At 41.1% G+C, this 25,312-nt stretch overlaps 2 protein-coding genes and 1 long non-coding RNA gene across 5 annotated transcripts in view; 2 read left to right on the forward strand and 1 right to left on the reverse strand.

Annotated features, from left to right (window-relative positions):
* The window catches only part of LOC117467748 (immunoglobulin lambda-1 light chain-like), a 156,775-nt gene that overhangs the window by 76,506 nt on the left and 54,957 nt on the right, over positions 1–25,312 (reverse strand). The gene's annotated exons all lie outside the window — the stretch shown is intronic.
* LOC117467744 (amelogenin, X isoform-like) lies at positions 4,722–6,510 on the forward strand. Its single transcript, XM_071207240.1, has 6 exons — positions 4,722–5,141; positions 5,252–5,389; positions 5,474–5,592; positions 5,963–6,324; positions 6,377–6,441; positions 6,494–6,510. Exons 1-6 carry the CDS (start codon positions 4,862–4,864, stop codon positions 6,508–6,510), a joined length of 981 nt encoding a protein of 326 aa, XP_071063341.1. The 5' UTR covers positions 4,722–4,861.
* LOC139436073 (uncharacterized) lies at positions 6,571–7,417 on the forward strand. The gene is made up of 2 exons (XR_011645285.1): positions 6,571–6,729; positions 6,847–7,417. It is a non-coding gene; the product is annotated as an uncharacterized lncRNA (long non-coding RNA).

The following is a 25,312-nucleotide window of genomic DNA, read 5'->3' on the forward strand; positions in this document are numbered from 1 at the left end:
ACGGGTCCAAACACCTTGCGCAGCTGCGCAGAAAAAGCGGGGAACGAAGAGCAGGCGGGTGTTTGTTGCTCCCATTCCGCTGTGCCCCACAGTCGGGCTTTCCCAGTCAAATGATTGACCGTGAACGCCACACGAGCAGCTTCAGAAGCGAAAGTGTGTGGCTGCAGTGCAAACAGGATAGAACAGTTCGTAAGAAACGGGCTGCAGCCCTCCGGTTCCCCGGCGTAGCGCTCCGGAGTTCCCACCCGAGGCTCCGGGGTAAATCCCATCAGAGGTGATGCAGAAGCGGGTGTCGACAGCATAGGAAGAGGCGCTGGAGCAGCCACTCCTGCCACTAGCTGCTGCACAGTAGCCGTTAGCTGCTGTAGCTGCGCAGCTAAATAGGTTAGCGTCTGGTCATGTGAAGATGTAGCATGATGAGCCTCGGTGGCCAGGGCGGCTATCGAGGCTTCCTGCCTCTGGAGAGCGTCCTCAACTCTCTCGAAACGGTCTCTTGGTGAAGAGGAGTGCGCTGGGTCCATGTTCTGGCCAGATTGTTCTGTCACAGTCTTAAGGAGAACCCAAATGCAGCACTCGAGAAACCAAGGAGAATTGGTAATATCCTTTATTGGAGATTCCACTGGATCAGAGGAATACCAACCGGGCAGTATAACGCACCGGAGGACAGCGGGCAGAAGGTGAGTCAGGGACAGGCAGAGGGTCAGGGAGTAAGCGAGGCGGTCAGCGTGGATACAGGCAGGGTCGGATAACAGGCCAGGCAGGATAGTCGAGGGACAGGCAGGATCAGGAAACAGGCAGAGCAGGCAGGTCGGGGACAGGCAGGGTCGGAACCGGGTAGGCAATCTAGTGTTGAACGCGGGAGAGACAAGCATGAGGCAAAGTACAATCTGGCAAAGAGTGTGTGTCAGGTGCGAGTTTAAATACTGGCAGAAGCTAATGGGTGCAGAAGAGAAAGAGAGTGAGTTAACGAGTGGGTGTGGAAAACAGGTGAGACAGGTGAATGGAAAACTACTGGTGAATGATGGAGCAGACTATGACAACATAGGCTAAAACAAAACATCTAAAGATATAACCTTGCACTTTGATAAGTCTCGTGAACATTTTCACTATTTTGACATTTGTATAGATCAAAATTGAACTAAAAGAAATAAATGGTAGATTAATCCATATTGAAAATAGGTGTCAGCTGCTACACTAATTATAATAGTTTGATTTCTTAATTAAGATAAGATATTACTGTATTGATCCCAATTTGGGAAATGTTTGTGTTGCAGCAGCATAACAAGAAAAACTAAATATAAGTTGTTATTATATATACAAAAGTATGTGAGGGATGGAATATTAAATTGAATATAAATGTAAAATGTACATGTGATTTTACGTCCAAGAGAAGCTATGGAGCAGAGAGTTCTCTGCCAGACAGAGGTGATTTGTTATTAGTTCAATATGTCAAACTGATTTCCCTGACTACAATCTTTAGTTACATGGTGAAACGTTATGCTGCTTGTACTAATTAGACCTATCATATAAGCCACACAGGTTTTAATAGGATGTATTCATTATCTTTACTTATGTTGCGGTCTTTTCATCAGCGCCATGTCTAAAACGGCCATGCAGTCACTACCCATCATTTACATTTCACTGTGACATGGACAAAAATGTAATGTCAGCTTACCTCATGGCACGAATCCAGACTCTCCTTTTGAAAACATTGGCTGGGAAACGAAAGAACGAGCACGTTTCATGCGAAGACCTGTGGCTGCAACCCGGAGCAAAGCAACAAACCATTGCGTAGCTAGTAGCGCTAGCCTTAGCTAACGTTAGCTAACGAAACAAACTGCCGAGTAAACTTGGAAAACACTGGTAATTAATTATTCTATAATTTGTAAAACTACGGTGTTCAAAAAAAAATACAGATTCTAATGGTCAGATATACAGATACTACAGATACTAGAGATAGGCAGGTACTTGCTTTCAAGCAGAACACGGGGGAACACAAAGTTAGCTGGAGTGTTTACATGTTCGGCGTAATGACGTACAACGGCCTCGACCATTTCTGTAGTCCTATTCAGCCACTCGGTAACGACCATTGTTTTTCAGACACGTAAACTCACCAGTGGGGTCACTGCTGATGTATTTAATGTCGTAGAACAAAACGTGATTTATCTCTTAAATTTGTGTCAACCACAGACCTTATTTCGAGCTATTTTCCAAAACCCTATGGAGAAAATACATTGCTTTTTTGACGAAGGAACCGGAAGTGCTAAAAATGCTAACTTACTTCCGGGTTTTAGGACGCGTCACTGCGGTTCTCTCTCGAGCTGTGGCTCTCTGTCAGCCTGGCTACAGTGCTGAAAACAAATCTTGCATTATTCTTATTCTCATCTATTAATGAAGAGTAGTAGGCTGCTCTCGCTTTACGCAGTGCTTTCTTATATTCATTGAGAGCAATATGCCAAATTAAACGAGATTTTTCAAGTTTAGTGGAACGCCATATCCTTTCAAGTTGTCTCGACTTTTGCTTTATTTTGCGGGTTTCGGCATTATGCCATGGAGCTAATCTGTGTTGTTTTATTTTCTTCTTTTTCAAAGGAGCAACAGAGTCTAATTTTATTTGCAGCGCATCTGTAGCACTATCAACAACATGATCAATTTGGGGTGGTGTACATTTTGTATAACTTTCCTCCCTTACATGCAGACATGCTATCGAGTTAAGTATTGGTGGAATCTCTTCCTTAAATTTGGCTATAGCACTAACAGATAGGTTTCTGCTGCAGGAGCTTTTGACTAATGCTTTGTAGTCTAGTAACAGTACTTCAAAAGTTACTAAGAAATGGTCGGATAAAGCAGGATTATGCGGTTCGACTAATAGTTGCTCAATTTCAATACCATAAGTCAGAACAAGGTCGAGAGTGTGATTAGAGTGTGAGCAGAGTTGTGTTACTTCTATGAAATGGTTGGCCATCAACAATTATATTAGCCATGCCCAAATAAATACTGTATTGTTATGTGTCTATCATTCTTGTGACTTCATTTTGCTTCAGCTGCTGCTGGTAGTCCCTAAAACCAACCAAGGTGTTTGCGAGACAGCGTAGACAGAGGCTTTTTTGTATTTGGAAGAACACTTTTTGTCATCTCTGTAGGTTGAACAGTTTGTATATTGAGCCTTCTCAGCGGTAGCCCCAAGCTCTGGAACGACCTACCCCCCATTTCAAATTGTCGCCCACCCTCCAAACTTTTAAGGCTCACCTAAAGACCCACCTCTTTTCCCTCGCTTTCGAGTCAGTCTGAGCTATGTTTTATCGATTGTTATGCTTTTATTGTATGTCCATACCCTGTATGTACTGTGTATTAATTCTTATGTGTGCCTTTCATCTATTATTATATTTTATTATAATGTTATGTTTGGTGTGAAGCACATTGGTAAACCCTCTGTTTTTCAAATGTGCTATACAAATAAAGTGGGTTGGATTGGATTTGTAATAGTTGGTTTGCCTTTGAACCCAACGGTGCTAGTGAACTGTGAGCGCGGAACCTCACAGCGGCGGAGAAACTGTGGAGCGCTTACACCAATAGCGCCTCTTAAGCGCATAAAGGTGCGCCGCATTTGCGCTTCAATATCATGCAATCTACCCACACTACCTTTGCGATCGACATATTTGGTAGTGATGTTATGTATTGCGCCGAGGCTTCGGAGCGTGTGTCGAGTAATCCCCGAAGCTTGTTGTGAAGCATGTACCGAGGCTTGTATTGTTTTGGGCCAGTGACGTCACCGATGACAAACGAAGCCTCGCTGCCTGTCGATACCACGTGACTGCTTCAGGAAGCGATTCAGATCAGTTGAACCGTTGAACCACAACGCTCATAATACCCATGGATGTATACTAAGAACCATATTACCCCTACTGTACCCGGGCCCGGTGACACGATGGAATCAAGAGAGCTCAGACCCTCACTCATATAGAGGTCGGAACATGTCATAAGTAGGCTATAAATAGATACAAGCATAAATAAATGTAGGAATAAAAACATCAATAAATACAGGAATACATATCTTACAGTGTTTTCAAGGAGATTCAGCGTGTGTGCTGTTTATAAAAGCTACAGCTAAATGAGATAATGTAGTTAATAAATGTATTCTTTGATATGGTTTAGCCTTTCTCAGGCTACAACATGGTTAAGTTTACGAATATTATTAAGGAATATAAATCCCTCTTTGCAATGTTTACCAGCCTCCTTAGGATTTTCAATCACAATCATTAAACTGTAATAAATACAATATTGCTAACATGAAAATATGATTTTATGTTCGTTATTTAGAGTTATTCTAAGGCTTTACTCATTGGGAACTCGGTATGATAGAGCACACTGTTGAGATGTCCAATCTGCCTGTTTTACACACTTTGACCAACAGGGGGGTTTGTGTTCAAATGAAGCCCATGATGAAGCCTCATGAGATGAACCCTTTTGCGAACCAATTGGCTGGAAAGCTTCAAAGCTTCATAAGGCTTCATCTCGCCATCACTAGTATTTGGCACCCCTGATCTACATGATCAATATACAGGGCTTACTTAGTAGACGTTAGACAAGTTTTAACGAGGTCCACCTGTTGCAAGCTCATTGAACACAGGTGCAAGCATTAGCTGAGGCTGCCTTGTTGATTGGCTGCCTGGTGATAATATGTGTCAGTATTAAAGCCCTGTCTCATGCTTCATTGCTCTCCACCCGCAGTGAGTTTGATTTTACAGAATGGGAATCCTATGAGCACCTATCACAGCTGTATTGCTTGTCACAGCACCTGCTGATGCTCAAATAGTTGTGGCAAAGAAAGTTATCTCATCTCCTCACATTACCAGCAGTCATGTGCAAGAGAAAAGGCGCTGGTGTTTACCTGGCTGCAGCTGTTATTCTGACGTGTTATTTTGCGCAAACTTTAGACTGTTATCGTCTGAAGAAAACAGAAAGACGAGATGGGAGAAAAGATGCCGATACAACAAATGGGTTCCGAGAGGGGACAATTGTTTTTGGGAGAGCTTTTGAAAAAGGGTCAGGACTTGATTCTCAAGTCACAGACGGGACCAATAAGTCATCCTCAAACGCTTATGAGGAGGATGAAGGTGCTTATCAAGCAGACGCTGCAGGTAAAGATATTTTGATTATGTATTGAAGGGTTTGTTATTTTGCTTGAATTGTTTTACGTCTCTTTAAAGTACAAACTATTTTAAAATATGTATATTATATTCGCCTTCAGGCTGGATGAGCCCAACACAAGTTGCCAGTCCCAAAGACTCATCATGGAAGAGCATGTCGCCCTCACTGCAGTGTGGTTCGGGCCAGTTGAAGTTCAGAGCGGTGGAACCAGGAGCATCGCAATTTGCAGTAGAACAAGGTAAATTAATAGCCATAATATCCTAAATGTAGACTTGATTTATCTCTACCAATGATATAAACACTGAACCTTTTTACCCCACAGGAAATGCACCTCCAATGCCTCTGTCCCAGGTCCCGTCTACCTGTGGCTACAGCATGCAGAGGAACTCGCATGCATTTGTCATGTTGGTTCCCTATGATGGCTGCAACATGGTTCAAGAGGTAATGTGAAACTGATTTAAAGAGTGAGGAAGTGAGTTTAAAAAAAAGATGGCTAGTGCTGTGAATTGTTATAGTCATGAATGGTTTAACGAGAGCCAAAACAATTAAATGTTTAATCTGCATCATATTGATCTCAAGCAAAAATGTGTTTTCAGCTTTTCAAATGCGAGTTGTTTTTCGCTTGCTTTCAAATGTACTGATTAACTATGTTTTTTGGATGGGGACCGACATTCAAATATGTTGCATCATGATGATCTATTCAGAAGATATATAACATGAGATTCATCTTTTGCCTTGTACAGTCGGATTGTAACATTGACAGGTTTGTGTGATTCCTTTCTGTTTCTAATTGTATGTTTTTCTCCCAAAGGGTGGAAGTTATGTACTCCCGATGCGTTGGCAAGGAATTCCAGTATCTCTCTGGTGTTCCAAACCTGCCTCAACTCCTGCTTCCAAAACGACTTCCCCCAATTCCCCTGTAGCTCAGATGCCTCAATACCCTCAGAATCCTCAATTCCCTGTGATGCCTCAGATGCCTCAAACCCCTGAGATGCCTCAAACCCCTGAGATGCCTCAAACCCCTGAGAGGCCACAAACCCCTGAAAGGCCTCAGAGGCCTCAATACCCTCAATATCCTCAGATGCTGCAAAATCCTCAATTCCCTCAGAGGCCTCAATTCCCTCAGAGGCCTCAATACCCTCAGATGCCTCAATTCCCTGAGATGCCTCAGATGCCTCAAACCCCTGAGATGCCTCAAACCCCTGAGATGCCTCAAACCCCTGAGATGCCTCAAACCCCTGAGAGGCCACAAACCCCTGAGAGGCCACAAACCCCTGAAAGGCCTCAGAGGCCTCAATACCCTCAATATCCTCAGATGCCGCAAAATCCTCAATTCCCTCAGATGCTTCAATACCCTGAGAGGCCTCAAAACCCTGAGAGGCCTCAATTCCCTCAGGGGCCTCAGCTCCCTCAGATGCCTCAATTCCCTCAGATGCCTCAGATGCCTCAGTTCCCTCAGATGCCTCAGTTCCCTCAGATGCCTCAGATGCCTCAGTTCCCTCAGATTCCTCAATTCCCTCATATTCCTCAATTCCCCGAGATGCCTCAATTCCCTGAGATAACACAAACCCCTGAGAGGCCTCAATACCCTCAGATGCCTCAATACCCTCAGATGCCTCAATACCCTCAGATTCCTCAATTCCCTGAGAGGCCACAAACCCCTGAGAGGCCACACACCCCTGAGAGGCCTCAGAGGCCTCAATACCCTCAATATCCTCAGATGCTGCAAAATCCTCAATTCCCTCAGATGCTTCAATTCCCTCAAAACCCTGAGCTGCCTCAATTCCCTCAAAACCCTGAGCTGCCTCAATTCCCTCAAACCCCTGAGAAGCCTCAAACCCCTGAGAAGCCTCAAACCCCTGAGAAGCCTCAAACCCCTGAGAAGCCTCAAACCCATGAGAAGCCTCAAAACCCTCAGATGCCGTTTCCACAATATATGCCTATGTATCCTGCCTTTAATCCTCTCTATCCTCCCAAATATCAAGCTACAAAGCCAAAACCTACTGCGGCGACAACTAAACCAAAGGCTAAAAATCCCTCATTGCAGCTTCCACCATCTATGCCTTACTATCATCTTTACCCTATGACCCCTCCCTATTCCCAATATCCAGCCACTCCAGCTACCACTGTGAAACCAGATTGCCCGCCCACTCCGGCACCCCATCCTCCTCTTCATCCCCATGTCCACTTGCCCATACCAATGCTGCCTCCTTTTCCTCCTCCACGCTACCATACTTAAACAGTTCTAATAAAAGTTTTGAACAGAGATGCTTTATAGTTTGTGCTTTTGTTAACCTTCAACTACCCAAGAGGCTTTTTATTCCAGGCTCTTCAAGAAGTCTAATTTGGTTTGTGAATGAGTGAACAGTCCATATCGAGAAATGACATTTCATTTAAACAGAAAAATTGTGCGGACAAATTAACTTAAAGTGCACACTTTAAATTCCTACATTTATAAATGTAATTAATGTTTGGCATTTGAAGTGTTGTCATAGTGTGGCTTTGTGTCCGCATGGTGACATCATTGCTCAACCATTTCTTAGTAGGTTTTGAATTGGAACATTTTGTGTTCACACTAGCTTTCCTTGTGTGAACAAGCTTTAAAATGGTTGTTTTTTTGAAAACGTATTTCAGTCAATGGTAAAGTTCCATCATGTCATTTCCTAAAATACGTAAAATAATTCTGTGTGAGGGATGCTGGCTTCACTCATTACATACACCAACTCTGAAATGAAGCATTTTCTACTTTGGGCAGTTCTGCAAAACATTGAACCTTCAGCATTTGTCTCTTTTTGGTTTTGTAAACAAGCATTACTAAATGTTTGGTCAATCACTAGGTCATAAGTGTTCAAACTACACATGTAGATGTTATATTATAAAAGTAGAATGAAAGTATGAAATGTCAACAATGATAGAAGCAAAACCTTTAATCATACAGGGTGTCCTTAACACCTGTGTATTGTGTATTTCAAATTATGGATCTGACCATGAAACGACATCTCTGGTCAAAGTCAGGCTGGGACACTGATACATGTTCACCATCCCGTTACCGTCCGATTGACTTTCCTTTATGTGAAAATAAATGTTGTCTTCTAAATAAGGGAAATCATTGTTATACATATTGTGTGTCAATGTAGATTAACAAATCAAAATAGTCAGACTCTTCGCTTGCATTCATTGGTTTGTTATCGAAATCAAACGGTATGATATACAAAATTATGAAGAACCAAGAATCGGGGGATATTTTTATCAATCAATGTTTATTTATATAGCCCAATATCACAAATGTTACATTTGTCTCAGTGGACTTCACAGTTTGTACAGAATATCAGTATGACAATACGACACCCTCTGTCCTTAGACCCTCACATCGTACAAGGAAAAACTTCCGGAGAAAACCCACAGTTTAAAGGGAAAAATGGGAGAAACCTCAGGGAGAGCAACAGAGGAGGGATCCCTCTCCCAGGATGGACAGACGTGTAATAGATGCCGTGTGTAAATTGAAAAGATAATACATTTGCAACATAGGTATTCCAAATGTTTGGAAATAAATGTGTGTATAATAGGAAGATGAATCCACGAGGATATCCATCCAGGACCTATGATCCAGGACCACAGCCACGACTCAAGATCCAGGGCTCGCGATCCAGGACACAGGACCGCAGGATCATCCATGACTCCGGATCCCAGCGTATATAGCCACCAAAAAGAAAGACATTTGGGGAAGCTGGGTTAATCGGAACATGAGAGTACACAGGTATAGACAGAGAGAATGAAGAAGTAAGATGTCTCCCGACAAACTAAGCCTATATCAGCAAAACTAGGGGCTGAATCTAATCAGCCCTAACTATAAGCTTTATCAAAAGAGAAGGTCTTAAGCGCACTCTTAAAAACGGATAGGGTATCTGCCGCCCGAACACAAACTGGAAGCTGATTCCACAAATGTGGAGCTTGATAAGAAAATGCTCTGGCTCCCATTGTACTTTTAGAGACTCTCGGAACAACCAACAACCCTGCATTCTTGGAACGCAATGCCCTAGTAGGACAGTAGGGTATAATGAGTTCTTTAAGGTAAGATGGCGCCTGCCCATTAAGGGCTTTGTAGGCAAGAAGAAGAATTTTTAATTATATCCTGTGTTCTATAGGGAGCCAGTGTAAGGCAGCCAGAACAGGAGTAATGTGGTCCCTTTTCCTAACTCTGGTTAGTACACGAGCTGCAGCATTTTTGAATCAGCTGAAGCGATTTGACTGACTTCTTGGTACACCCTGATAATAAGGAGTTACAATAATCCAGCCTTGAAGTAACAAATGCATGTGACTAGTTTCTCTGCATTGTTTTGAGGCAAGATATGCCTGATTTTTGCAAAGTTACGTAGATGGAAGTAGGCGGTCCTTGAAATTGATTTTATGTGGGCGTTAAAGGATAAATCCTGATCAAATATAACACCAAGATTCCTTACAGTCTCACTGGAGGCCAAATTAATGCCATCCATAGTTAGTATATCTTTAGATAATTTATTTCGTAGATTCTTCGGGCCAAGTACAATAACTTCAGTTTTGGTCGTGTTTAACATCAAAAAATGTAAGGTCATCCAAGTTTTTAAGTCCTTGAGGCAGTCTTGAATTTTATTTCGATGATTAATTTCATCAGGCTTGATGGCTAAATATAGTTGAGTATGCAGCATCTGATATTTAAGAAGTGTGTTACATTTGAAATGGCAGAAAGTCTTGTTGCAATTTCCAGATATTAAAAGAGGTCCCTTGAGTTTCTCTGGTAATTATCAATAGTAGCAGTTCAGTGAATACTGTTCAAACAATACTTGTGTTTGTGTTTTATATTGATTTCTCTGTTTTATCCTTTCATAAAGGTGAGGACTAAAATGGCTCTAAACAAAGGGCTGTTTAGAGTAAACAGGGTTGTATTGCCCTGTGGGGGAGGTGTAGGCATGCAGGACAGGGTGCTAGGTGGGGGAGAGTATATTCTGCTTAAGATCTCTAGCATGTCATGTTTCAGGGAAGTCTACATATCTTGAATAGTATATGTGTGGGTTTAATTACTTTGTATTCTGTGTAACCAGAAGTTGGAGATATGAGGGGGGTGTGTGGAGGCTGAGTAAACTCCACCCCTTCCTGTTTCTGTTGGTATGAAACCCTATTTAGCTTTTTGTTCTGCCTCTCTCTTCTCGCGCCGCCCGGACCGGAAGGTCGTGGCAGCCCGTGAACAAGGGCCAGGAGTAGGCATACTCCTGACATTACGCATATGATATGATATGGCTTTGTATGGTAATGTATTGATTGTATTGCATTGTTATATTACCATTAAAATAGATTATTGTTTTTAACGGATACTTGTATGTTCTGGATTCCTTCCTGTATGATAACCAGCTTGTTAGGGACGCGCGGAGATTTGGAAAGCGGACCAGTTGTCCCTCAAAATCTCTATCAAATGGTGACCCGACGTGCCTGGTAAACAAAGCTGTGGAAGAATCCGGACGACCGGAATGGGTCGGGAACAAACGCTTTCAAACATCTCAGACAATCAGCAGGGCCCTGCAAAACAAGACAAAAGGTACCAGACGCCTGTTAAGAAAATCAACTGTCTGTAATTGGATATACTACAAATTTAGGATTGTCTGTTGGCGTTTCACTGTGTTTTTGAAGTTTAAATGGAATATAAAATGCATATTTTACTATGTTAGGAAAGTTATATACAACACCTGAACGTTGATCGCAAGGTAGACAGAAAGTCCGGCGTAACGTAAATAGAGCAGTTTGGCGTGGACCTCAGGTATACTTATTCCTGAGTGGCGTGGAAACGGTGCAGTTTGTGGGTTGCGAGGTTATATTCCTGCACGACAAAACCTGGAAACTCGATATTTTAGATCGGGTCGCCATTTAAAACTGGGGTTAAATAACAGACCAAGGCTGAAAGCTAAAAGCCTAAAAGTCTGTTATATGTTGAATCGGGGACAGAGAACGCAAACCTCACCGAAATTGTGACGGGACCGGCTCTCGTTTCCCTTTGTCTGTAAACTTAATTTGAAAAGATAACGTGTGATAAAGGGCTCGCTAAGACCTGGGTTTATGCCCCATGGAATGGTCACATTCTTTATGGGTGTCGAAGCGAGGTCTTGTTTGTCTGTTGAAATAAACATCACATTATCAAGCTGGACAAACTGTACGGGGAATAAATCTGTGTGATTTTTACCTAAAATACCTGTGTGAGCGATTATCTGTGGAACTCAGACAATGCACTCAGAAGAGTGAAGCTCATTTGTGCTCTGCTGCTGCCAACTAGTGGCTGAAAGGGGGTTACACACCCTGGAAATGTTTTACAAGGGAAGCACGTTAATAGTAACAACGACAATAGCCCAGTATATTAATACAAGTGAACACATATTAATTAAGTCAGATAAATAAAAGCGAAGTGAATATGGAACATAAGAATGGTTAAGACAATTCTGAAATTCCAGGGAGTTACCGGGAGCAATGGGAACAGATTAAGAGATTGATTTTAAGTGGAATCAAACAGGGGGCTAAAGAAAAGGCTTGTATATTTAAATAAATAAGAAACATTGCATTGTGAATTTCGTACTATTCGTCATTAACTGATCATTTTACTCAAATATATTTCAGAGGAACTTAATTGCATACAGTAACGTTGAGGGAAAGTAGAAAGTAGTTTGCTGAGTATATGTAGTACATGCAGGTTAAAGTTTGATTCAAATTGAATATAATAGTGGATTATTCCACCTGCATTACATATAGAAAGATGAGAATTTGTTAAACATTAGATAACAAACTCACTGTAAGAAATATATATTGTAATGTTATTTAGGAGTTGTATTGATCTGTTTCTTGATTGTTCTGTCTGTTGGTTGTCATTGTTGATTAGTAAAGACCTTGTTTTATGTTGGTAAATGTTTTGGTATACCAATAGTTTGTTGTTAGTTGTTGAAAGAAGCCCCCCTTCTCTTGAAAAGGCTGAGAGCTCCAGCCGGAGCCAGTATTTGTACTTTCGGATTCTGTAGAAGAGTAGACCCTTTGTTTCAATCAGAAAAAGAGCAAGCTATTCATCACAATTGTATTTTTAGGTTATGAATAAAACAAAAAGTAGTAGCCTAAGTGATAAGCAGAAGGGTTTTTGAACGCTTGTCAGTCAGAAGGAATCTATTAATGTTTATATGACAGGGTTGCTTATGCCCGCTTCGGTTTTCAATGTGCGCCATCACGTTAAAACAGAGGATTGGTGGCATTTTCAGTTCATTGCTTGATTCCACACGCCTTTCCCCCTCCTTGTCTCTTTCATGACTTTAGTTAATGCATTAGAACGATTGTTATCGTAACTTTCCGTGTTTCTAGAAGTCAAACTCACTGTTCATATTACGGTGTATATTTCCGGAACGGCCTTTGGCTTTTTTTGCTGTTGCTGTTCGCCAGAGATGCCTTCACAATAAAACAGTAATTAGCTTAACAATATATTTAACATATATTACGTCCTTAAATATTGATTTTAGTTCATTACAGTTTTCAAATACGGCGCGGATTGAATACAGTTATTTGTGTATTCTGTAACCTCACCATGCTTGTAACACAACTTAGATAAACAATTTGAAAATGAATAGAATTAACCAAGTAGATAAAAGATTAGTATAGTGATTAAGGAGGGTGTCTTTGTTTTGCCTATTAACTTAGAACTGAAGTAATACAGAATAGGCAGACTACTATCATTAGTTTGTTTTAACATTCACATGTTTCAGCATTCCTGACCTCAGCTGTTTTATTTTGTAACCCGTTGGGAGAGAGATTTAAATTGAGTTTTTCCCAGTAGCTGAATGTGATTACAGCAGCATTGGATAGTTCTGCACCACCTTTTGGGTTCTCTGAATCAGTGTGTTGGTGAAGAGTTGCTCACTGCGAACAGAAGAAGTGTGCAAAGAACGCATCTCTGAGGAGATATTGACATTATGCTTGTGCCTCGTTGTCAAGGCAACAGTGGTGTGAAGAGGTACTGCGGTTTTGGGGGATTTCTGCCGTACAGAGGACAACGTGTGTCTGCCAAGTGATTCCTTCCCTCATCTCAAAGCCAGGGAGAGTTTCCTTGGAGCCCACTGACCAGGGCCGGTCCTAGATTTGTTTGGGGACCCTGCCACTGACTACAGCTGCATCACTGACTGTGCTCATTATGACAAGATCTTGAGACATGCTTGTCTCAGATTGTTCTGGAGGAATGATGCAATGATTTTACAGCATAATTGTGCAAGAGTTTCCCAGGGGGTGGTGTAGAAACTTTAATGCTTAGTGTTTAGATAAGAGGCTGTTTGTTCAAATGATGGTCTGATTGCCTTATCTTTTCTTACAGTGCAGACGCTTTTCTGCTTGCTCCTGCCTCTGCTTACTTTTTATGCTGATTTTCCTATTCTTATTCTCTGAAAACTTCGAGCAGCGGCTCCTGGACATTAACCGATCACTGAGACAGTTCATCTTCGTAAATAGACGGAGGTTTTCAGCCATATTTCAACATTTTTACGACGACCCCAGTCTTACAGTAGCGTGGCCTAGCAACAGCTAAAGCCTGGTAGGCTACTGCATGCTATTTAGCTTAAGCTAGTTGGTAGAAAAATGCCTCCGTTCTCTACAGATGACTTCCACAAACTTCTACAGAAGATAGTTGTGCTGGAAATGAAAATGCAACGGTTGGAAGTTAACGTGGAAGTGAATGGACTATGTTGTGGGAATGACACCACTTTACCAGTGTTGCAAAATAGTGGAAAAGGGTATGCTAACTCACAGCTAGTTAGCAGCTACAAGGATTCCAAGGAACAGGAGGGCTGTGTACCGGGTAATAAATCTACAAGTGGTAGTCCTCCCTGGAACTCTCTGGGTGCAAAGCCGAAGAGTAAATCATTTCCATGGGATTTGGGAGGACGGATAACAGGCAGAGCCCAACACTCAGAAATAGGTGATGCGACCGGCTGGCCTGCATTGTTATCACCCAGGAAGAGTGCCTCTTCAACCCCTAAACAGCAGTGGACAGCTGCTAAAGGGAGAATTACAAAAAATCCTCCTAAACCACCAAGTGTGCCAATCCAGAACAGATACGCTCCGCTGACCGAGAGCCGGAGATCTCTTTCTGATGACCTGGATAACCCGTCCTCTTCACACAGCAGGGTAAGGACCAATAGCTACTCCAAAAGTAAAAGACTAGAGGGAAAGCTAACGACTGGGCCTGAAACTCTGATTGTGGGTGACTCTGCTATAAGAGATGTAAAAGGTCTGTGTAGTAAGAACAACATCAAAGTACTCTGTTTTCCCAAGGATACGGTCTTTGACTTGGCTGAGAAGATCCTGCATATTGGGGCTGAACATCCGACTGTGAAGAATGTGGTTCTGCACATTGGAACAAATGATGTTGTGAAACAAGAGTCAGAAGTGCTGAAAAAAGACTTTAAATGTCTGTTGGAAACTGCCAGCTCTCTAAATGCAGAGGTGTTCATCAGTGGCCCTCTACCGCCAGTCAGAAGAGGAGTGGAGAGATTCAGCAGATTGTTTGCACTGAACACCTGGCTTTCAACTGTCTGTACTGACCATTCTGTGCATTTTATTGACAATTTTAACTTTTTCTGGGATCGCAGACATCTTTTCAAGGCAAATGGAGTTTGCCTGAACAAGTCAGGAGTGGAATTGTTTATCTCTAACATATTCAACTGCCTGCGTCATCAATCTGTTCCCTCTGCCAAGGACAAGTGGCAAGAGGAATCAAAACAGGAGATAGACACAACACATCGCGCAGAAAACCCTGAAGAAGTATCACTGCACCCGCCTGAGGAATGTTCTGATTATGGGAGACATATGAGACACACGGAGGAGTCCCCACCGCCCGTCACCCCCCCCCCCCCCTATCAACGCCTTTGGGGATACTCCGTTCACCCTTTCACCCACGCCCACCATCCTGGAGATCGTTGAACACATGAAGGAGATACAGAGGGCTGGCACCGATTCCTTCCTGGATTTCAAAGACCAAACTAAGGCGTTACGCAGGGCTGGCAGCATGTCCTTTACCCCCGCCCCTCAACGACGCCCACCAAAATCACCGAAGCAGAGATGCGCACCATCTCTCCCGGCTTCATCACCATGCCTACCACAATCATCCAAACCAAAACAATCTGCAAACTGATATCTGCTGGGTCCACGCTCAAGGGCGTATGGCACTCTCAACTCTTTCCAGGACATGCCAGGGCCCTGCCTGCCAGTAGCTTTGCCGATATCTGTGTTGATAGGTAATAGATTAAGAGCGGTAAATCATCTTAGATACAGGAAGCGCTCAAACATTTGTGTGAGTTTATCTAATTTAGCAGTGATTCCATGTCAGCCACAGCTTGTTACAAAAAACATGACTGATAGTGTGTTTAACAAACTTAAACTAGCTTTATTAAATGTCAGGTCTTTGGCAGGAAAAACATTTTTAATCAATGATTTTATCACTGAGCACAATCTTGATTTTATGTTTTTAACAGAAACTTGGATTGAACAAAATAACAGTGCAGCTGTTCTTATCGAATCAACCCCTCCCAACTTTAGTTTTATGAGTCAGGAAAGAATGCATAAGAAAGGGGGTGGAGTTGCTATTCTGTTCAATGATTCCCTTCAATGCAGGAAGACATCGTATGGAAACTTTGATTCTTTTGAATATGTGGCCCTTCAGCTGAAATGCTCCTCTCGAGCTCTGTTCCTAAATATCTATAGGCCACCCAAATACAGTGCAAGTTTTTTTTGATGACTTTACTGAACTGCTGTCTATAGTGTGTATTGAATTTGACCGTCTAGTCATTGTTGGTGATTTTAACATCCATGTTGACAACCCCCAGGACAGAGGGGCTAAAGAACTGTTTTGTGTTCTTGATAGCTATGGACTGACTCAGCATGTGACGGAGCCCACGCACAATAAGGGGCACACTCTGGACTTAATTATCTCAAAGGGTCTGAATATCTCTAAGGTTGTGGTGACTGATGTTGCGCTCTCTGACCATTCCTGTGTTTTCTTTGAGAGCTCTATTTCTGTTCACACAAGTGTTCAAAAAGAGGTAACCACAAAGCGATATTTAACTGAAAATACTAGGGAAATGTTTACTCAGAATTTTTCTTCCACACTTGCCCCTGCTAACATCTCAGTAGATGAGCTAGTAGATCATTTTAATTCAAAAATTAAAAATGTTATAGATGCCATTGCTCCAATTAAGGTAAAGGAAGTGACTGGGAAGAAAATATCTCCATGGAGAAAGGCCATGACCGTTAAAACAGAAAAAAGAGAATGTCGAAAAGCTGAACGCAGGTGGCGAAAAACAAATCTCCAGGTTCACTTTGAAATTTATAAAGAGAGACTTGGCCTTTATAATTTGGAATTGAAAAACGCACGACAATCATTCTTCTCTGACATCATTACCAAAAACAAAAACAACGCACGTGCCTTGTTTGCTACCGTCGACAGACTAACTAACCCCCCAGTGTCAGTAGCCTCTGAATTTCTAACCACCAGGGCGTGCAATGATTTTGCCTCCTTTTTCACTGACAAAATTCAGAAAATCAGACAAGCAGTCAGTGCCTCTGCATCAGGAACAGCAAATGTGCTGTCTCTGTGTCCACTTAACATCAATTCAGACATCATGACACAATTCCATCAGATTAATGATAAAAACCTAGAGGACATTATACAACTTCTGAAGTCCTCCTCCTGCTGCCTTGATATTATTCCAATAGGATTTTTCAAATATGTTTTGCCTTGCATGGCCTCAGAACTACTTCATATAGTAAACAAATCTCTTCACTCAGGTATTTTTCCACAGGCCCTGAAAACTGCAGTCATTAAACCGCTCTTAAAAAAGAATAATCTAGATGCTTCAGTAATGAACAATTACAGGCCCATATCAAACCTGCCATTTCTAGGTAAGATCATTGAAAAAGTTGTTTTTCAACAGTTGAGTAATTTCTTGCATTTAAATGGTTGTTTCGATGTGTTCCAGTCAGGCTTTCGTCCAAACCACAGCACTGAGACTGCTCTTGTAAAGGTCTTTAACGACATCCACTTAAACACAGACAGTGGCAGAACTTCAGTGTTAGTATTATTAGATCTCAGTGCTGCGTTTGACACTGTTGACCACAGCATATTACTAGACCGACTGGAAAACTGGGTGGGACTTTCGGAAACAGTTCTAAATTGGTTTAAATCCTACTTAAAGGATAGAAACAACTTTGTTTCTATAGGTAAATACACATCTGAGTTGACAAATATGACATGTGGGGTTCCTCAAGGCTCCATCTTGGGGCCTCTTCTCTTTAACATCTACATGCTACCACTGGCTCAGATAATGAAGAACAACACAATAAGTTACCATAGCTATGCAGATGACACACAAATGTACGTAACAATTTCACCAGGAGACTATGCTCCAATTCAAACACTGAGTAAGTGCATTGAACAAATCAATGACTGGATGTGTCAGAACTTTCTCCAATTAAACAAAGATAAAACTGAGGTAATGGTCTTTGGAGCCAAGGCAGAACGTTTAAAAGTTAGCGCTGAGCTTCAGTCTGCAATGTTCAAACCAACAGATAAAGCCAGGAATCTAGGTGTAGTCATGGACTCTGACCTGAGTTTCAACAGTCACATTAAAACAGTTACTAAATCAGCCTACTATCACCTAAAGAATATATCTAGGATTAAAAGACTAATGTCACAGCAGGATTTGGAAAAACTTGTCCATGCCTTTATCTTCAGTAGACTCGACTACTGCAATGGTGTCTTCACAGGTCTCACTAAAAAATCTATTAGAAAGCTGCAGCTGATTCAGAACGCCGCTGCTCGAGTCCTCACTAACACTAAGAAAGTGGACCACATCACTCCTGTTCTGAAGTCTTTACACTGGCTTCCTGTGTGTCAAAGAATAGTATTCAAAATATTGATGCTGGTTTATAAAGCACTGAATGGTTTAGGCCCAAAATACATTACTGACCTCCTGCTAAACTATGAACCATCCAGATCTCTCAGGTCTTCAGGGACTGGTCAGCTTACTGTCCCCAGAGTCAGAACTAAACATGGTAAAGCAGCGTTCAGTTATTATGCTCCAAATATCTGGAACAAACTCCCAGAAACCTGCAGGTCCGCTGCAACTCTTACTACTTTTAAATCCAGGCTGAAGACTTTTCTTTTTGTCGCTGCTTTTAATTGAACTTTTCATATCTTAAACTGCACTGTAACTTTTATCCATGTACTTTTTCTAAACGTAATTAAACTCCATGACATTTATGAGAGGGACTGCTCGAAAGCAGAGATATTTGGAATATCTGGCATCGACGGATGAAAAATAGTGTTTTGGTAACACGGAGTGTTTTGGTAACACTTTAAAGACTTTGTTATGGAAGCAAAGCAGGGGAGGGGGTGTGTACAGCCTCCTGAGGGTCCGATTGTGGATGTCATGCGAGCAAAATATGGTGAAGAAAGTCTGTCTAAATTAAATCATATTTTAGACTGCACTGTAACTTTTATCCATGTATTTTTCCTTAATGTTTATTTTATTAGCACTGTAACTTTTATCCATGTACTTTTTCTTGTAATGTTTAATTGAACTATTCATATTTTAGACTGCACTGTAACTTTTATCCATGTATTTTTCCTTAATGTTTATTTTATTAGCTTTTCTTTTTTAATGCTTAATGTCTTTCATTTCTTTTTTGTAAAGCACTTTGAATTACCCTGCGTCGAAAAGTGCTATATAAATAAACTTGCCTTGCCTTGCCTTGCCTTGCCTTGCCTTGGAATGCTGAAAAGATTAAAGTTGAATATTCTTGGTTAGCAAACAAGACATCTGATTATTATGTCACACATAATAATCTTGTTATAGAAACTAGCTATGGGTAAAACGTGTGGTTGTTGTACCATTGTTATCATGAACAAAAGATAAATAAGGAAATAGTATCTTCTTAAAGATGAATGGATTTCATATCCTAGAGGGAATTAGTTATTGTGAATACTCCACAAGGTATCTACTAATGTATTGTAAAGAACTTGAATTGACTTGATAAATAAGTGAAGATAAGAAGATGTATTAACCATAAATTAATCAATTGGTAAATTAAAAATAGCGGTAAAGAGGAAAACTATTAAAGTGAAGTGAAAAATCATTCTAAAACACACTGATAGAAAAAGGGGGGGGCATGATGGAAGTATGCACTAGACTTTAAGTAGTGGGTGTTTTGGAGTTAGGAGTACAGAGTAGAACCATATTATTCAATCTTTTCATCATGTTTACAAATTATTCTTTTAGAGTTTTTATTCATGTGTGAATTTGGTAGTGTTTTAATTTATTACAGTATTGATCAGTTCAAAGGGAGAGTTTTAGTAACAGCTCTATAAGATCAGACAAATATTTATTTATATAGGTCATGTTGAAGGGAAAGCTGGTTCTAAACAAAATATAGTATTTCAATTTGAGGTACTGGTTGCACCATTGTGGCACAGTTATTACCATAGGAGGGCTTTCGGATGGACATACGAAATGCCTTCTGTTTTTAAATCCTTGATAAAGTAGGGAGTAATTGTTGCTTGTTCGGACACCCAGGGTTCCACACACTGTTAAAGAGGGTAACATTGTTCTTTAAGTGCACCAGAATTAAAGATAAATTAATATAATGAGTTATGGAATACATAACAGAGCTTTACAGATCCTAGTAATGTTTTGACACAAGATAATAGTGATGTACACAAGTTTCTGAAATAGATCTATTAGTCATTTTAATACTAATTAGGTGTAAATGAATTGCAGTAGTAGTAGTAGTACTCTAAGGAAGTGACATTTTTTTTGGAGATATCTTGAACATTATAGTTGTAATTGTGAATTAATAAATGATGGCGCTCCATATATACAGAGTTTTATAGACGGAGGATGCTGGCCTGTGCTGGAACATCTCTGCAGAGCACGACACATGGCCAAAAAGACTGAGACCAACTGACCTTTGACCCTGACCGACAGGGTAACTTGGGAAGGCACTGTCAATGACTGACTCTGAGGTGAACCTGACCAAACTTGACTTTACAACCTGACAGTGTGAGTGAGTGTATGTCTGCATCTGATCAGTGCAATTGCATGATTTAAAACAATGACTAATCAAGCATGTTTTTGGACTAACACATTATTTTTGTGTGATAATAATGTGTGAAATGAGAGGTTTCCTAACATTCCACAAAAGGGGAAACCGCACATGTGACCCATTTCTAATCTGCTTGATGATATTTCACACAGTTTGCAGAATGTGAAACTCAAACTAAAACATGAAGATTCTGTTTCTTTTAGGACTGAATGATGGAGAGAAACACTTCATTTCACTGAAGTGTTTACTGTGGAAATGATGGATGTACATTTGGGAAACATGTTTGGTATTGTCTTATAATCCATTATGACCTGAAGGTTTTCTTCGCATACAGGATTTTGTTTACACATGTGTTAATGTGTAAAAAAGGGGGAGTGTAAACTTCACAATGTACATTTTTCATTTAGGGACTGAAAGGAACCTGCTGCCCCAACTCGATTGTTCAATCTGACCATTGATTGACAGTTTTAGAATTGACCTGCTCCATATTTGGGGATAACACACTGTTTGATGAATGTTGACATGTCTCTAATATTGATTGAGTTATAGCAGGTAACACAGATAAAGAATCAGTGGCCAAGGGGCTACTGTGAGAGATGTAAGTCCAGAATGGAATACTGAAGAAGCTGACCTGTGAGTAATGTTTCAACTAATGTTTCAACAGGTATTAAAGTAACTGAGGTTTGAAATGTAGAAAGAACATATTTACAGTTAAAGCTAAAACATAGTAATGTAATGAGACACAATGTAATGTAGACAACATCATGTAACTAGTCTGGTAAAGAAGTAAGAGCCATAGACTTTATTGTTTAGGTCATTATGGGGATATACATTTCATCTACATATATAATAGAAAGACATTTGATGACAGTTTGTTGGAATTCTGTATTCATTTTTTCAGCGGGATAATATCTAAGCACTGACGGGTAGAAGCAGTATCACCAGGAAGCCATTCACTTTGTTAGTATTGTGATTTTGGTTGTTTTTGAATCCATAACATTAGTGTGTTTCTTTACCAGAAACATTAGCAGTTCAAATCATATTTAGATTTTTAATGGGATCTCAAGGATTTCATTTAAAAATAAACACAGATGCTTGTCAGAAATTCAGAGCTATTGAAATATGTTATTTAGTTTACCTAAAGATGTTGGGGTTCTTATTTAGTTGGCACAGTCCAAGTATTAAGATTCTGAAGCTGCACAATTAATTTAGAAAACCTGTTCACAGACGTCTGTTGTTTTAAGACACCCCACCAACAGGCTCCAAGTTGCCTACGCATTGGTGGGTCAAACAGCCGAGGGCCCCAGAGCCCGGAGTATAGGCTTGAGGGATTTGTATCAGATTTCTCCACACAGGTTGTTGACGCCAAAAGGGGGACCCGAGACGCAGGAGGCTGAAGGTCATCAGGACAAAGTGGATCAACCCCAGGCTCTCCGGCCCCGACCGAGTGACCCAGCGGATCTCTCAGGCCGTCCGCATAGGAGGAAAGGGGGTCAGCTCGTACCACGGGAGCCAGTGTGTGGCGGGGAAACCACCTGCTAGGACCAGGGAAATCATCAAGACGGATCTGGGTCTCGTCATGGAGGTCGACACGGATGCTGTCATCAGCGGACTGGAGGAGAAGGACCTCGAGGACATCCATGCAGCAGACGACTTGGAAGCGGCTGGCAGTGGGGTGGGGGACTTGTCGAGGCAGCAGAGGAGTCTACTTCTCTCTGATCAGTTCCACCCGTGAAGGGAAAGCCGCATCTCCCCCTCCCTATCAGCTGTCGTTGTGGGCTATTCCTTTGGGGGGGGGGGGCGGGCAGACGGGCTGATGATTCACCATCAGGAGACTGCTTCTTAGCACTCAGCTGCCCCCTCATGGTTCCTTCACTGCCATGGGAAGTGATGTTCTGTTCCTTCACGATTTCAAGTACTTTGGATCTCAGTTTCTGATGGATTTATACGATATTGGGGAACAGACACAGTAGATATGTTTCAAGTGCCTTGTGTAAGTTGCACTCTTTTAAAAGAGTGCAAAAGGGGGATTGCAGCATCTGATATTTAAGAAGTGTGTTACATTTGAAATGGCAGAAAGTCTTGTTGCAATTTCCAGATATTAAAAGAGGTCCCTTGAGTTTCTCTGGTAATTATCAATAGTAGCAGTTAAGTGAATACTGTTCAAACAATACTTGTGTTTTATATTGATTTCTCTGTTTTATCCTTTCATAGAGGTGAGGACTAAAATGGCTCTAAACAAAGGGCTGTTTAGAGTAAACAGGGTTTTATTGCCCTGTGGGGGAGGTGTAGGCATGCAGGACAGGGTGCTAGGTGGGGGAGAGTATATTCTGCTTAAGATCTCTAGCATGTCATGTTTCAGGGAAGTCTACATATCTTGAATAGTATATGTGTGGGTTTAATTACTTTGTATTCTGTGTAACCAGAAGTTGGAGATATGAGAGATGAAATATTTGTGTTATCTTAAATATCCTTTAAGACACATCTGAGGTCTCTGGAATGTGGGAGGGGGGGGGGGGTGTGTGTGTGTGTGGAGGCTGAGTAAACTCCACCCCTTCCTGTTTCTGTTGGTATGAAAGCCTATTCAGCTTTTTGTTCTACCTCTCTCTTCTCGCGCCGCCCGGACCGGAAGGTCGTGGCAGCCCGTGAACAAGGGCCAGGAGTAGGCATACTCCTGACATTACGCATATGATATGATATGGCTTTGTATGGTAATGTATTGATTGTATTGCATTGTTATATTACCATTAAAATAGATTATTGTTTTTAACGGATACTTGTATGTTCTGGATTCCTTCCTGTATGATAACCAGCTTGTTAGGGACGCGCGGAGATTTGGAAAGCGGACCAGTTGTCCCTCAAAATCTCTATCAAGTATCATCCGCATAACAATGACAATTTACAGAATTATTCCTTATAATATTGCCTAACGGAAGCATATATAATGTGAACAAAATAGGTCCGAGCACTGAGCCCTGTGGCACTCCATGGCTAACTTTGGTTTGCGTGGAAGATTCATCGTTGACACGTACAAACTGAGAGCGTTCAGATAGATAGGACCTAAACCAGCCTAAAGCAGTTCCCTGTATGCCAACTAAGTGCTCTAGTCTTTGCAATAAGATATCATGATCGATAGTATCAAATGCAGCACTGAGATCGAGCAAAACAAGAATAGAGACAAGTCCCTTGTCAGAAGCTATTAGAATGTCATTTGTGACTTTAACCAGAACTTTCTCTGTGCTATGATGTGTTCTAAAGCCAGACTGAAAATCTTCAAATAAATCATTGTTTTTAAGTAATCACACAGCTGTTTTGCGACTGCTTTCTCAAGAATTTTTGAGAGGAACGGAAGATTAGAAATAGGTCTAGTTGGCTAAAACCTCTGGATCGAGGTTGTGCTTTTTAAGAAGCGGTTTTATCACTGCTACTTTGAATGATTGTGGAACATAGCTTCATCATAAAGACATATTCATAATATTTAATAAAGAAGCGCTAATTAATGGAAAAACTTCCTTCAACAGCTTAGTTGGAATTGGGTCTAACATGCACGTTGATGGTTTAGAAGAGAGAATCATTGAATTTAACTGTTCAAGGTTTATGGCTGACAAGCATTCTAGTTTACTATCTAGTGTAATATTAGAACTTACGTTTCCGGGAGCTGTTGATAACACTATACTGGTCAAAGGCAAGAGGTCATTAATTTTGTTTCTAAGAGTAACAAGTTTATCATTAAAAAAGCACATAAAATCATTACTACTGAGTGCTATGGAAATAGAAGGCTCAATCGAGCTGTGGCTCTCTGTCAGCCTGGCTACAGTGCTGAAAACAAATCTTGCATTATTCTTATTCTCATCTATTAATGAAGAGTAGTAGGCTGCTCTCGCTTTACGCAGTGCTTTCTTATATTCATTGAGAGCAATATGCCAAATTAAACGAGATTTTTCAAGTTTAGTGGAACGCCATATCCTTTCAAGTTGTCTCGACTTTTGCTTTATTTTGCGGGTTTCGGAATTATGCCATGGAGCTAATCTGTGTTGTTTTATTTTCTTCTTTTTCAAAGGAGCAACAGAGTCTAATTTTATTTGCAGCGCATCTGTAGCACTATCAACAACATGATCAATTTGGGGTGGTGTACATTTTGTATAACTTTCCTCCCTTACATGCAGACATGCTATCGAGTTAAGTATTGGTGGAATATCTTCCTTAAATTTGGCTATAGCACTAACAGATAGGTTTCTGCTGCAGGAGCTTTTGACTAATGCTTTGTAGTCTAGTAACAGTACTTCAAAAGTTACTAAGAAATGGTTGGATAAAGCAGGATTATGCGGTTCGACTAATAGTTGCTCAATTTCAATACCATAAGTCAGAACAAGGTCGAGAGTGTGATTAGAGTGTGAGCAGAGTTGTGTTACTTCTATGAAATGGTTGGCCATCAACAATTATATTAGCCATGCCCAAATAAATACTGTATTGTTATGTGTCTATCATTCTTGTGACTTCATTTTGCTTCAGCTGCTGCTGGTAGTCCCTAAAACCAACCAAGGTGTTTGCGAGACAGCGTAGACAGAGGCTTTTTTGTATTTGGAAGAACACTTTTTGTCATCTCTGTAGGTTGAACAGTTTGTATATCGAGCCTTCTCAGCGGTAGCCCCAAGCTCTGGAACGACCTACCCCCCATTTCAAATTGTCGCCCACCCTCCAAACTTTTAAGGCTCACCTAAAGACCCACCTCTTTTCCCTCGCTTTCGAGTCAGTCTGAGCTATGTTTTATCGATTGTTATGCTTTTATTGTATGTCCATAGCCTGTATGTACTGTGTATTAATTCTTATGTGTGCCTTTCATCTATTATTATATTTTATTATAATGTTATGTTTGGTGTGAAGCACATTGGTAAACCCGCTGTTTTTCAAATGTGCTATACAAATAAAGTGGGTTGGATTGGATTTGTAATAGTTGGTTTGCCTTTGAACCCAACGGTGCTAGTGAACTGTGAGCGCGGAACCTCACAGCGGCGGA

Source organism: Pseudochaenichthys georgianus, chromosome 22 (assembly GCF_902827115.2).
Source record: "Pseudochaenichthys georgianus chromosome 22, fPseGeo1.2, whole genome shotgun sequence".
In the NCBI taxonomy this organism is placed as follows: Eukaryota; Metazoa; Chordata; class Actinopteri; order Perciformes; family Channichthyidae; genus Pseudochaenichthys; species Pseudochaenichthys georgianus.